This window comes from Anabrus simplex, chromosome 7 (genome assembly GCF_040414725.1).
Source record: "Anabrus simplex isolate iqAnaSimp1 chromosome 7, ASM4041472v1, whole genome shotgun sequence".
Classification (NCBI taxonomy): Eukaryota; Metazoa; Arthropoda; class Insecta; order Orthoptera; family Tettigoniidae; genus Anabrus; species Anabrus simplex.
The window spans coordinates 221,850,071-221,864,020 of record NC_090271.1 but is presented as its reverse complement, the minus strand read 5'-3'; the positions used below and the strand labels follow the sequence as shown (position 1 = coordinate 221,864,020).

The 13,950-nt window shown below is 42.2% G+C and overlaps 1 protein-coding gene across 1 annotated transcript in view; it reads right to left on the bottom strand.

Moving 5' to 3' along the window:
• The window catches only part of LOC136877784 (uncharacterized), a 411,138-nt gene that overhangs the window by 55,045 nt on the left and 342,143 nt on the right, over positions 1-13,950 (bottom strand). Inside the window, exon 5 of the mRNA XM_067151990.2 lies at positions 88-232. Within this exon, the coding sequence (XP_067008091.2) occupies positions 88-232 (145 nt within the window). The remainder of the gene's footprint in view (positions 1-87; positions 233-13,950) is intronic.

Genomic DNA, 13,950 nt, shown 5'->3' with positions numbered 1-13,950 from the left:
GATATGTTAATTGAGAATTGACCCAGATCCAGTCCTTGCGAATAGCAACTGCCGGCCTGTTCCGAGATACGCTGACAGTTTACTTACCAGGAGAGATACGGCCAGACTCGGAGGCTGGCCCGCGATGTAGTACGTCCTTGACGAATATCCCATCTCGCATGTTGCCGCAGATGTTGAAGCCCAGTCCGGTGAAGTCGTGACTTCGTAGCGATACCGTCTGCACTTGCGGTTCCTGCACACAAAAAGACGAGAATAATATTCAATTATTAGGTGAACCACCACTTGGTAGCAGTCAAGCCATAAATATGGGCGCGTTTAGACTGATCTTAGTTCTTTGGCAGGGATAAACGAGCAACGGTGCCAGAAGGCGGACCGCAGAATATTAATATTTGTGGAATACCTTTTCTTTTACACCTATAGATGATAAATAGCTTAGCTATTTAATTAATAACTGAATCATCGACGTAAATAGATGTTAGCACTTATTTTAACAGCCTAATTAAAGGGATTCTACAAAAAATCTTAACAAATCACTTAAGATATTGAAATTTCTTAGGTAATACTCGTATTACCACTCAGCAACAGAACAAAATGTTGTAATAATCGAATATATTGCTAATAACCTATTTAAAGTGTGTAAATATACAGTTGATCATTCCCCCACTGACATCGTTATAATATGAATTTTTTAAAAGATAAAGAAAAATACAATTACAAAACACTACATGTGACGAACAGTAGTTGTTTATGAAATGCGTAAAATAAAATATTTTGCCCTTTGTGTAATATGGTGGCTGTGGTGGTAATTGTTTTAAGGGATAAAATCACATGGTTATCAGCTCCTCTTGACAAATTTAGTGAAACACATACAGCACACAGCCTACATAACCAGCATAAAACCAAACCTCATGGCACAAAAGCCTCGAAGGTATATGACCTACCAAGAGACCGCTCCCCAGCCCGAAGGCCTGCAGATTATGAGGTGTCGTGTGGTCAGCACGACGAATCCTCTCGGTCATTCTTCTTGGCATTCTAGACCGGGGCTGCCATCTCACCGTCAGATAACTCCTCAACTGTAATCACCTGGGCTGAGTAGACCTCGAACGAGCCATCATACCCAGGTAAAAGTCCATGACCTGGCCGGGAATCGAACCCTGGGCCTCCGGGTAAGAGGCAGGCACGCTACCCCTACACCGCGGAGCCGGCACATAACCATCAGATAAATTAAAAATATTAATGGATGATGATGATGCTTGTTGTTTAAAAGGGCCTAACATCTAGGTCATCGGTCCCTAATGGCACGAAATGTAAGGGCAATAAAAAATCCATAATCCTCCACTGACCAGAATTCAAAACGTGAGGACGAAGAATGAATGGATGGATATGAAGTTAAAACAATCAGTGGATCCGACCCGCAATGCCCCACATTCCCAGAAACTAGAGTTAAACAATAGTATTACTGACCAAGGGACTGCTTCTAAAGCACAATACTGAATCGATGATGCTTGTAGTCTAAGCGAGTCCAAAATCCAGGTCATCGGCCCCTCATAATGGTACTTATCGCTAGGAAAGTAGAACCATGGTATTAGTCATGTTGCGGTACTAATCAAAAGTAGCGTAGACTCGCGGTATTCCACACATTATGGTACTACTCACAGGTAATGTCATGCGTACATGTAACACAGGCACATTGTGTCGCTATTTACATGCAACGCAAACCTATGGTATTCCTCACATAGTGGGTACTAATCATAGGCAAGGCAGAAGCATGGTGTCGCTCACCCATAGCCTATAGTGTCGTTCATATAGTGGTACGAATCACAGGTACTGTAAAATGCATCCTGAGCACACACCTAACATAGTGGTACTACGCGCAAGTAAAAGCGACCCATGGTGTTCCCTGCGTGGTGGTACTAAATAGTACAAGAAGTATCACGGTTCTAATTTTGTCATCCTTTGGTCGCCCCTTTGAGTCGCCTCTTACGACAGGCAGGGGATACCGTGGGTGTATTCTTCGTCTGCGTCCCCAACACGCAGGGGTAAAACATATTAATGAAGGTTCTTGTTTTTGAAAATATCAGTATTACATATTCTGTTAAACGTGGCATGATGTGATGTCCATGCTGTACATTTTGGGTCGTTTGGAGCCGAGTGAAGAGTGTATGAGACTCCAACTTAATCCAAGGAAGAGCTTGTCGCTAGAATGCTTGCAGCTGCGTATTCTCTACAGCGTATGCCAGGAGTCCTCGAACGTGCACGACAGGCAGTGGCACGACGTTGCAGAGCATGTATTGAAGCAATACGTACAAGAGTTTTTGTAAAAGATGACAGTCATATTGACGTGGAATAATTTTGTTCCTTCAACTATTGATTTTCGATATACAGTCCAGTCAGTACGTAGCTTGTTTAAAACAAATTGTGGGGTAGTTAAGATTTTTTGCTCCTTTAATTTCCTCGGTATGCTGATTACTAGAGCCCGGATTTAGGTCAGAATGCAAATTTACTGAAGCGAGTAGCAAGTATAGTCTACCTTCACAACGCCTATGTTATGGGGTTTGCATAAACATTAGGCGTACGGCCCATCAGAACCCCTATAATTTATGTTTATTGCTACATTATAGAAGAGCGGGTGGCCGACACTTCCTACTAACCAAATTAGTTTGCAGTCTAACCAGTTACTGCATAAAAATCCGGGCTTTACTGATTACAAAACAAAACATTTTCCTGGAATTTTAGTTATAGCCAGAAAAGACATGGAAACAGTAGTTTTAACGTAGACTTACGTTCATCGAAAACGGGTTCATGGAAAGAAAAATTTTACGAAGCTTTTAGTGTTTGGGTAGAACGCGAATTTCGCCAAGAGTATTTAACTTACGATTATGTTTAATGTCTCAATTGGCAGATGTCCTCCACGAGCATTTATCACAGCTTGGCACCTACGTGGCATGCTCCGTACAAGTCGATGGAGGTCACGTTGCGGTATCAGGCCCCATTCTTCAATGAGAGCCTCTTCGAGGTCTTGGAGAGTCTGTGGTGGAACAGTACGCCCACGAACACTTCTGTGAAGCTTACTCCACACATGCTCGATGGGAATAAGGACGGGGCTCACTGTTGGCTATTCCATCTATTAAATGTCCAGTTCTCGCAATACAGTTCTGGTGATGCGTGCTACATGAGCCCTGGCATTGTCGTGCATGAGTACGAATTCAGGGCCAACAGGTACGACACAGGTAGGATCGAACCTGCCAAGTTGGTGTCAGAAGGCCAGCGCCTCAACCGTCTGAGCCACTCAGCCCGGAAATCTGAAGGTATATAGAGTACTTGGGGGCAAAACATGACGACCTCGCCTCACATCCCTACTCTCTGGCGGCAGCCCGGTGCCTACTAGCGGCTTATAGGATTTACTGCGTCTACTGTAGCCGGAGATGCCAAATGCACTCGACACGAAGAAAGGGTAAAGAGTGAAGAAAGTGTGGAAGAAAGTGGTTTGGTAACCTCTCCACACCAAACAAGGATCATTTAGAATTCGTTCACTCAGTAGCGTGCAGGGTGTGATTGACAGCTGGCTTCGAGTTCGCTTCCAGGAACTGAGGCCATCCTGTTTGTCCCCAAATATACCAACAATTGTTAATGGTAGTTATACATGCATGGGCTATTCGAGTGTTGATAACATTGTTCGTGTGCCACTTCTGAACACGTAGGCGCTCCGTAAAATAAGTGATTTACATTCACATTAAACTCCTGTATCAATTAACGATAGGAAAAAAATTAATTAGGACATAAGGTAATCAGGAGAATGCAAGGTGGCAAAATACACTCTCAGAAACGAGTAGCAGTAGACCCCAGTTAAAAAGAAATGCACAGGACAATCGGGACACCCCTGGGTGCTTTTGTTCTGTAAGTAGAAGATTCTCTGTTGTAGTCCTTGAGAAGGACTATGAGGCCGGAAAAGGCAGCCATTCCGATAATAGCCGAAGAGTACAGGAATGTGCGGCACTAATGGCTAGTATGTGTCAACAAGCTACCGTTACCTAACATGAAAGTGACCCTGTGCCTGTTATAAACATAGTTCAAAAAGGCATGGGAGCATGTTTTTGAACGCATGCCATGCTCCACAAAACAATACCTCACACTCAGGTATATTACACACTAAAGCTTTTTTCTTTACTATTGAAGTACCGTAATTTCCCCTAACTATGGTCCATTGTGGTTATAAATTCTCCGCGTACTACCATTTATGGACAGCAGTGCGCTATCATCGTTTCTGAAGTGCTAAACTATTCTGCCATCTTCGTTCTTTGGTGTTCTACTTTCCATCGTACTGAAAGGAAGGTAAGTGTTACCTCAAGTGTGTTTTCTTTATTTACATTGAAGTATACAAAAGAACATCGATGGATTCGCGTTCATTTTCAGAACACAAACGGAAATGTCAAAATAGGGGCGAAAAGAATGTGATAACAGTTCTCCAGGGTGAATTTTTATCACAATTGGGAGCTTCAGTATGGTGTATGTTCTCCACGAGCATTTATCACAGCTTGGCACCTACGTGGCATGCTCCGTATAAGTCGACGGAGGTCACGTTGCGGTATCAGGTCCCATTCTTCAATGAGAGCCTGTTCGAAGTCTTGGAGAGTCTGTGGTGGAACAGGAGGCCCACGAAGACTTATGTGAAGCCTACTCCACACATGCTCGACGGGATTAAGGAAGGAACTCACTGCTGGCCATTCCATCTATTGAATGTCCAGTTCTTGCAAGACAACTCTGGTGATGCGCGCAACATGAGCCCTGGCATTGTCGTGCATGAATACGAATTCAGGGCCAACACCGTATGCAGCAACCGACACATGCTGCAGCAGTATCTGATCGATGTACCCCGTAGTGGTAAGATTACCACGGATGACAAGATCCGTACGGCCATGAGTACTGCCACCCCACACCATCACAGAACCTTGTCCGAATTGGTCGCCTTCCTGGACAATACTTGGCATATACTGCTCACCACGGCGACTCCATACACGTTGACGTCCATCACGCTGTGTCAGGGGAAATCTGGACTCGTTTGTGAACAATACAGTTCTCCATTGGCGAAGTTGCCAGTTGACGTCGGTACGGGCAAACAGAAGGCGAGATGCGCGATGTTGCTGCGTTAACCGGGGCACTCGAACAGGACGTCTGGGCCGTAAGGACACTTCTATTAACCTGTTCCTTATTGTCTGGTCATACACCGTGACTCCAGTGACCCTCCTGAGGTCTTGTTGCAGTTCTCTGGCAGTTGCTGAACGACTCCGCAACGCACGGATGGTCAGGTATCAGTCATCCTGTGGGGTTGTCATGCGCCCACGACCTTGTCCAACCCTCCTTGTGAACTGCACTGTCTCAATGTAGCGATTCCACAAGCGGTGAATAACTGCCGGTGAGACACTGAGATCCACAGTAACACCACCCAAAATCCATCCTTCCTGGATCGAAGTGACGGCCTTTGCGACTAGAAACTCGTTAAGATGTCTCATAGGATGTGCTGGTTGACGCACAACGTGCTCAAATGACCGCAGTAGTCTGTGTACTTCACGACGACACACCGAGGCACCGCTATTCACTTTGTTTTGAGGGGTCACCTGACAGTTTAAAGCATAGCTACGCCTACAGATGGAGTATAACTTCGATTTGATATACCCTGAGTAGGTAAGGTCCTTAGGTGTGCTTTACGACTACTGGAACCCCATCTACCAAATTAAGTTTCACATACCAGACGTTACAAAACATGTTCCCCTAATTTTTTTTTAAACTCTGTAGCTTAAACATCACTGTTATAAGGTAACCAATGTAGGTCTGTCAGATTTTCCAGACTGCACGTTCTTTTCACATTGTTCGATGATTCGACTACGCTTCCATCAAGTCGGAAAAAGGTAAAAAGTCGAGTAATGCTCCCCGAATGAAGTATGACTCCTTGGCTGAATGGTCAGCGTTGAGGCCTTCAGTTCACAGCGTCCCGGGTTCGATTCCCGGCCGGGTCGTGGATTTTAATCGCGTTTGATTAATTCTTCTGGATCGGGGACTTTCATCTTCAATTCTGACAACACACCACACTACAAACCACCACAGAAAAACAACAGTGATAGGGTTGACGTCGGTAAGAGCAAGCGGCCAAAAAACAGGGGCAAATGCACATGTGCGACGTGTAACACTTACGACCCCACAGATGTGGAAAAAGCGGAAGGAGAAGACGAATAATAATAAGAATTCTCAAATGAGTTGACTGTAGCTTGCTTTGTGCTGTCTAGTAATGGAAAGGAATCCTTTTCTGACAGATTGCATGCTTTCCGTGAGAAGCGATACTACACGGCACCGTCAGGACAGGTCAGCACTTCATGAACCCGCCCCAAAACATCCCAAACCAACCCGCCATAACGCCACAGCTCTGACGGGCCTGGGCTACGAAGCGACCGCTGCTCAGCCCGAAAGCCTGCAGATTACGAGATAACGCGTGGTCAGTGCGAAGAATCCTCTCGGCCGTTATTCTTAGCTTTCTAGGTCATTGTCTCTATCTCACCGTCACATAGCTCCTCAACTGTCCTCTCGTAGGCTGAGTAGACATCGAACCAGCCCTCAGATCCAGGTAAACATTCCTGATCTGGGCGAGAATCGAATGCGTGGCCACGGAGCAAGGGACAGGTTTGCTACTCCTCACTATTTCAAAAATCCCACTTCATCGAAAAGTTTTGCAGTATGTTTGATGGACTACTGAGGGTATGTGCATCGTAAACAATTGCAATCTGCTCGAACAATCAATGCAACAACTGGAAAGTGTTTTCTTCTCTTTTTTTTTATAAACCATAAAACTCTTTATTCCCGAAAAATGCACAGAACATCCTCAAGACCCTTATTTTTGCGGATCGCGGATGAGATGTGAGAACTTTCAACAGTGTTACCCCCTGCAGGGAGGGGGGGGGGTAGAATAACACCCACCGTATCCGCTGCCTGTCGTAAGGGTCCATTACAACGGGTGCTAGGGGCTCTAAATTTTGAGCGTGGTTTAGTGACATTGGGGCCCTTAGCTGAGTCCTGGCATTGCTCACTTTCATCTATGCTATCCGACCTCCCTTGATCACTCTTGTTCTTTTCCAATTCAAACCCAATTAACCAATATTTCAACGTCTTACAACGACTATTGCTGTAAATATGGTCACAAGTGTTACGTCGAATGTTAGAAACTAACGTCTTCTTGACCATTTTTACAATTTTTCGGGGTCGGCATTTCGTGCAGATTTTGCCCACTCTTACGGTCGGATGTCGTTCCTGACGCCAACCCTATGTGGAGGGATGTGTATTCATGATTGCGTGTTTCTGCGATGTGGTGTGGTGTGTTGTGTACATACAAAGAGGTGTGTATTGCGATAAACACAAGTCTCCTAGCCAGAAGAATTAACAAGACAGCCCAAATCTACTACCCAGCCAGGAATCGAACCCAGAGTCTCTGCAACGAGGCCACGATGCGCACTGGACAAGGAAAACAAAGAAATTCGATTGATAATGTATGCCTACCCCTTAGTCCCGCTACTTGATACGGGGTCGGGGATGAGCTGAGATGAATTTACAGCCAGGGGCACTTTCTGACGTCAATCTCAGGAGACGAGGTTATGAAGATGAAATGAGTGATAGCGAATGAAATTGCGTAAAATGGTGGAAGGAATCGGCTGTTTTGGCACTGGATGGAAGTGACGGTAGGGTTTGAACCCACTCGCCTTCCGAATGCAGAGCTTGGCTCTACAGCCGTAGCGCCTTAATATGCACGGCCGCTCCGCTCGGTAAATTCGTATTCAATATATATAATTTTTTTACATATTGCTTTATGTTTCAATTGAAACAAAGGCCCCTGGCCGAATGTTCAACGTAGTGACCTTCGGTTTAAAGAACCATGGGTTCGATTCCAGGCCGGGCCGGGAATTTTGATCGCGTCTGGTTAATTCCTCTATGAACTAGGGTTTATCTTAGTACACATAATCTACATACAGTCCGGCTCCATGGTTAAATGGTTAGCGTTCTGGCCTTTGGTCACAGGGGTCCCGGGTTCAATTCCTGGCAGGGTCGGGAATTTTAACCATAATTGGTTAATTTCGCTGGCACGGGGACTGGGTGTATGTGTCGTCTTCATCATAATTTCATCCTCATCACGACGCGCAGGTCGCCTACGGGTTTCAAATCAAAAGACCTGCATCTGGCGAGCCGAACTTGTCCTCGGACATTCCCGGCACTAAAAGCCATACGCCATTTAATTTTTTCCTCTGGCACGGGGACTGGGTGTATGTGTCGTCTTCATCATTTCATCCTCATCACGACGCGCAGGTCGCCTACGGGTGTCAAATCAAAAGACCTGCACAAGGCCTCTCCGGAGGCCACACGCCATTATTATAATCTACATACAACACCTCACACTACTCACCACCACAGAAACACGCAATAGCATTACAAAAGCATCCAGTCGTCAAACTGAGGTTAATCCACACATGAGAACATCAAGTAAGTGGTTTAACAAGAAGAAGAAGAAGAAGAAGAAGAAACAAGTTTCAATTATTAAAAAACGAGGAGTTCAACTGTTCGGAGAGGGAGGAAGGTTTGAACTCCATACCCCCCCCTCCCCACCACCACCTCCTCACGTACGCTGCCACAGAATGAGAGAGAGAGAGAGAGAGAGAGAGAGAGAGAGAGAGAGAGAGAGAGAAGGATAACAATAACAATAATGTAATTTTTTAACATCCTACCAACTACTTTATGACAGTGTTGGAAGACGCCCAGGTGCCGTAATTTTTTGCCCCGCAGGAGTTCTTTTACATACCAGTAAATCTACAAACTCGAGACTGACGTATTCGAGCACCTTCAAATAACACCGGACTGAGCCAGGATCGAAGCTGCCAAGTTGGGGTCTGTAGGCCAGCACCTTAAACGTCTGAGCCATTCAACCCGGCAAGAGAGAGAGAGAGAGAGAGAGAGAGAGAGAGAGAGAGAGAGAATGCTGTTTAGCAATTCTGAAAAATTTGAGATTTCGTCAATCATGGTATGAACACATGTAGGGATTGAACGACGATGCAGTAAAATGTGACAAACACCTACAGTAGGTCCATTACTAACTCCACGGCTGATAATTCCTTTTTCGAGTACTCTGGGAGGTAATAACCGAGGCTGCTGGGTGACTCAGGGCATTCTATAAACACATGTAGATTGATTAAGTTATGTCATCAAGTCTGACTAAGAGCAACGCCTGCCACACTCAGTTCAGTTGAGTAGTAGGTAGCGATTTTTCTTTTTAAGGAAGGTGGTCATGTCCATTTATGGTTGATTAAGAATGTAATCATGTAATATTATGTACATCATGTATGTATGTATGTATGTATGTATGTATGTATGTATGTTGAAATCTATCTATTAAATATAAATATAAATAATAATGACTAATGGAATTTGGGAGCCATAAATATACAAATAAATAATTCTTAAACTTTGCCGGCTGTTGAAACTCATCTTCAGGGTCGTTGCCTTGTGACAAGGAGATCTGAATCACTTGATACCTAAAAAATTAATATTGGAAAAGGAGTCCATCTGGTAATTTCCCCCACCCATAGAAATTAAACAGAATATATATTAATTTTATACAATTTACTTAGTCAATTAGACCTGTATTTACCTAGAAATCCGAGCAGAGCTCGTCGTGATACACCCTTGAACATATATAACAAAATAAAGAGAATATAGATATAAATAATAAATGTCTTAATTTATGAAATAACTCTCTCTCAATAACTGGTACTCAGTTTATTCCGCAACGCAAAATATTCACACGCAGTCATGACTCATTTTTCAAGAATGGACTCCACTTTGCTGATGGCGTTGGTATAGTTTGAAAAGGCCCAACACGTTACCTTACGTAGACTCTCCGTAGAATTATATATGGCTAACATTCATAACCATAGAATGTTGTTACACTCCAGCATCTTTCTCCCTGGTTCCTTCAACAGCAGATCTCGAACTCCCAACATGGCATGGGACATCTTCCCACAACTCGTACAAAACACCTCTCAGATTACCACCAGTATCACATCTGCACACTGCAAGCTGCAACTTCCAACTGCCGACGCGTGCTTGCACCACACTAGCCCAAGCCAACACAACAGCATCTTAAAATAGCCCAGTTCCTGGAATTTTCCACCTCAGCTCCGTCAACACGTAAACCCCCGCTCGGAGACTCGTCACGTACACAACCGGGAGATAAACTGAGTGATCGAAACACACTAGTCCCAAATAAAATATAGAGAGTATCCATAATAACGAGAGTTCCAAAAAGAGTTACTAAGCCGCGACGGCTAAATACACACATAAATGAAATATACACATGAATAAATAATAATAATAATAATAATAATAATAATAATAATAATAATAATAATAATAATAATAATAATGACAATAATAATAATATCTGACCGGGGTTTGTCAGGTTACAATGTATGTATGTATGTATGTATGTATGTATGTATGTATGTATGTATGTATGTATGTATGTATGTATGTATGTGTCTTAGCTGTCAGCATGGGTAAAGACATAAGAACACTGAGAGGGTTACTTGGTATTGTCCCGCCTGTCATGATGGTAGAGATTTTATAAATGGTTTGCGTGATTTTATAAATTGTAAGTCAAAGGATTGACAATTTTTTTCAGGAAGGCTATTTCCATTCTGAAAATATAACCAATCCTAGCCCCTTCACACACATCAGTAAAGATACCACAAATTTCCAGACTTACTTCTGGTTGATAACAATTTCCTAAGGCCCAAAATGAAGCAATAATTGCCAGCCCCTTCGGTGAATAGTCAAAGAATTGGCCTTCGGTTGAGGTTCGATTCCTGGACCGGCCGGGGATTTTCACTGCACATTCCGCTGTGCACTTTTCAATACCCATCTCTTTATCCACACACAACACAACTTCCTATAAACTACCACAGAAACATGTGGTAGTGAATTCACCCCTCCAAACAGGGTTGGCGTTGGGAAGGGCATCCGTCCTTAAAAAAACTGTGACAAATCCATTCGAAGTACCGACCCTCCCAAAATTGGTAAAAAGGCCAGGACGAAGTATTTGAAGCAATAATAATAATAATAATAATAATAATAATAATAATAATAATAATAATAATAATAATAATAATAATAATAATAATAATAATCATTGTACGGGAGGTACACCCGCCCCGCGCATTTAAATTAAGCGCCTTGGATAAAGCCATCTGCAACATAAACTTTGAAACTACTAGTACAAGAAATTTCGACTTCGACAGATGTGTCTAGAATTAACTTAGATGATGCCCTCTGGGGTGAAGATTAACTATTAAAATTCAAGATAAATTTTGTATGTTGAGCTTTCCTAAACTGCAACGTTTAGTGTTTGTTTTTGATGTTCAAAGGTTATCAACACTTCTATCTCTTCCCGCCAACTTTAGGCGTTGGCCAATCAAAAATTTTGTACATTTATTTATTCACCAATGTTAAAATTATGATATTTATTTGAGAATTGGGGGTGTGTCAGTGCCTTGGGCCAGAGTTTTATGGAACCTTCCTCTCTGCTATAAAAGCTGGGACACTTCGGACCAGGTTGTGTTACTGATCGCTCCAGTCTAGAGTGTGTACGTAACGGAGGTAGGGGAAAGGCTCCCTCGTCCATCTCGGGAGGTCCACCACCTCAAGATAATGACAGTTTCGGCTTAACTGTGTGATAGTCTTTGAAAGTTAGCTCGAGGGGAAGGTTTCGAATCTTTAGTAATGTAACTTTATTTTCTAAAATGTAAATTTCAAACAAGCCCAAATAACTTATTCGAACTTAGGGAATAAAGAGTGACGTAACCTCTAATAATCCCTGTCGACTTGATATTGAAGTGACTATGATTTTGTAACGTTTGAATCTATCTAGTAATTTCTGTAACTTAAATATTTTTCTACATCTAGTCACCTCCGTATTATAGGCTTAGCCTCTGTAACGTCGGACCATAAGCTCAAACAGGGTTTTATGCAGTTCATGTAAATTTCAAGGGGCACAATTGTTCCCCTCCTCACTATTTTAATTTTCGGCCAGCCACTTTAACCTTTTGTTTCTACCAAAGGTCAGGTAGAATGGGTACTCGTTAACCCTGTTAAAGTTAACATAATTCTTTTTTTTTTTTTTTTTTTAGGCAATTAGACTGTTGAGCAGTTAAGATAGTGAATACTGTTTATTTGGTTAAATGTTGGTTGTGTCTTTGATAGGCCGGGAAAGTGTAAATTTTCGAAAATAGACTTCTAAAGTGTAAATCTGCTCTTCCACTGATGTAAAAGTTGGGAGATCTGTCTCCTTGATTACTGATTGAAAGGAGCAAGAGTGCTCATGTAAAATTTGTAATTAGGGAGCTTCAAGCTCAGGTTGTTAATTAGATATTAATTGATTATTCTGATTGTCCTAACATTATTTTGTACATGATGTACTATTTGCTTAGCAAAGCGTAAACATTAACATTTGGAAAGAAAAAAAACAGGACAGAGAAAGAAATAGAGCTCCAATTTTACAGTTTTACATTTATCTTCTGACTGTTTCATATCCACCCATTATTTCACCTCTGCGTTCCACAGAATCCCCAGAATAATAATAATAATAATAATAATAATAATAATAATAATAATAATAATAATAATAATAATAATAATAATAATAATAATAATAATAATAATAATAATAATAATCATGTGTTCAGGTTTAACAGGATTGCCTACGTGTGTGTGATTGTAAATGAAAGCAATTTTGTGTGCCAAATGAGAAATCGAGAAGTGAAATATTTATTTAGGCTACCTTCGACATTAGTATGCAGAAGAGAGTGGAGACTTCGCGGATTCATACCCGCCGAGTGCGGGTAAATATGTCACTTTCAGCAAATATTTGTCTTAGCTACATTTCAATGTAATACTGCCATTCCTAATTACTTTTTTTCTTTCACGTACTAAATGTACGTAACACGACCTAATAGGTTGAAAGTCGCTTTCGATTAGCTTAATTTTATTTACACTGCCATCAATTTTGTAGAAGTGCAAGAACATCTGTAGGTGACTGCCTACCCAAACCAGCAAAGGGACACTTGGTAAAATCTCGGAATGCCATGTGTTGGATTAACCGAGTCGAATTTAGAGGCAACTACAATTCAGGAGATGGTCATGAAAAAGAGTGTAATTCCTGCGGGCAAAGGCGAACAGAGATAGAGAGTTAAAGATACTGGAATAATGAAATCATTTACATTTCTCAGAGGATTATATTTCCTATACGAGTAGTGGCTTGCATTGGGGCTTTACATGCCCGTTTTGGTATACCGATATTTTACGGTAGACCATCAGCTGCAGTGCTATCACAGACTATTACGTATTCCATGGACCAAAAAAACGTGCAAATGCATCCATAATTAAAGGATTGGGAATTCAGAAGCGAATTACTGACATTATCAATGAGAGGATCTTACGTTATTTTGGCCACGTAGCAAGAAGAGACAACTTCGAACTCTTAATGACAGAGAGCAAATTAAAAACTCAAGAGACCGTATTCCTAGACGCTGGACAACACAAATTTGCCAAACACGTGACAACAGCTTTTATGAGGCAGCAGAAGATCGCAGGAACTGGAGGAATTTTGTCGCGAGCAGTCACTACACACCTGACGAGGAGTACGGAATGATGATGATAATGATGAGGAGGAGGAGGAGAAGGAGGAGGAGGAGATGATAAATTGCAGTATTATCATTCCAAGTCTTTTTGTGTTACTGTCCTGGTCTTCATTAGTTCCTTTTTCAACTTGTAACGACACAGATTCCATATCAGTCATTCACATGTACCACACCATAAACTGTATTATATTTAGGATCGAATTACTTCATTAATATGCATTATGTT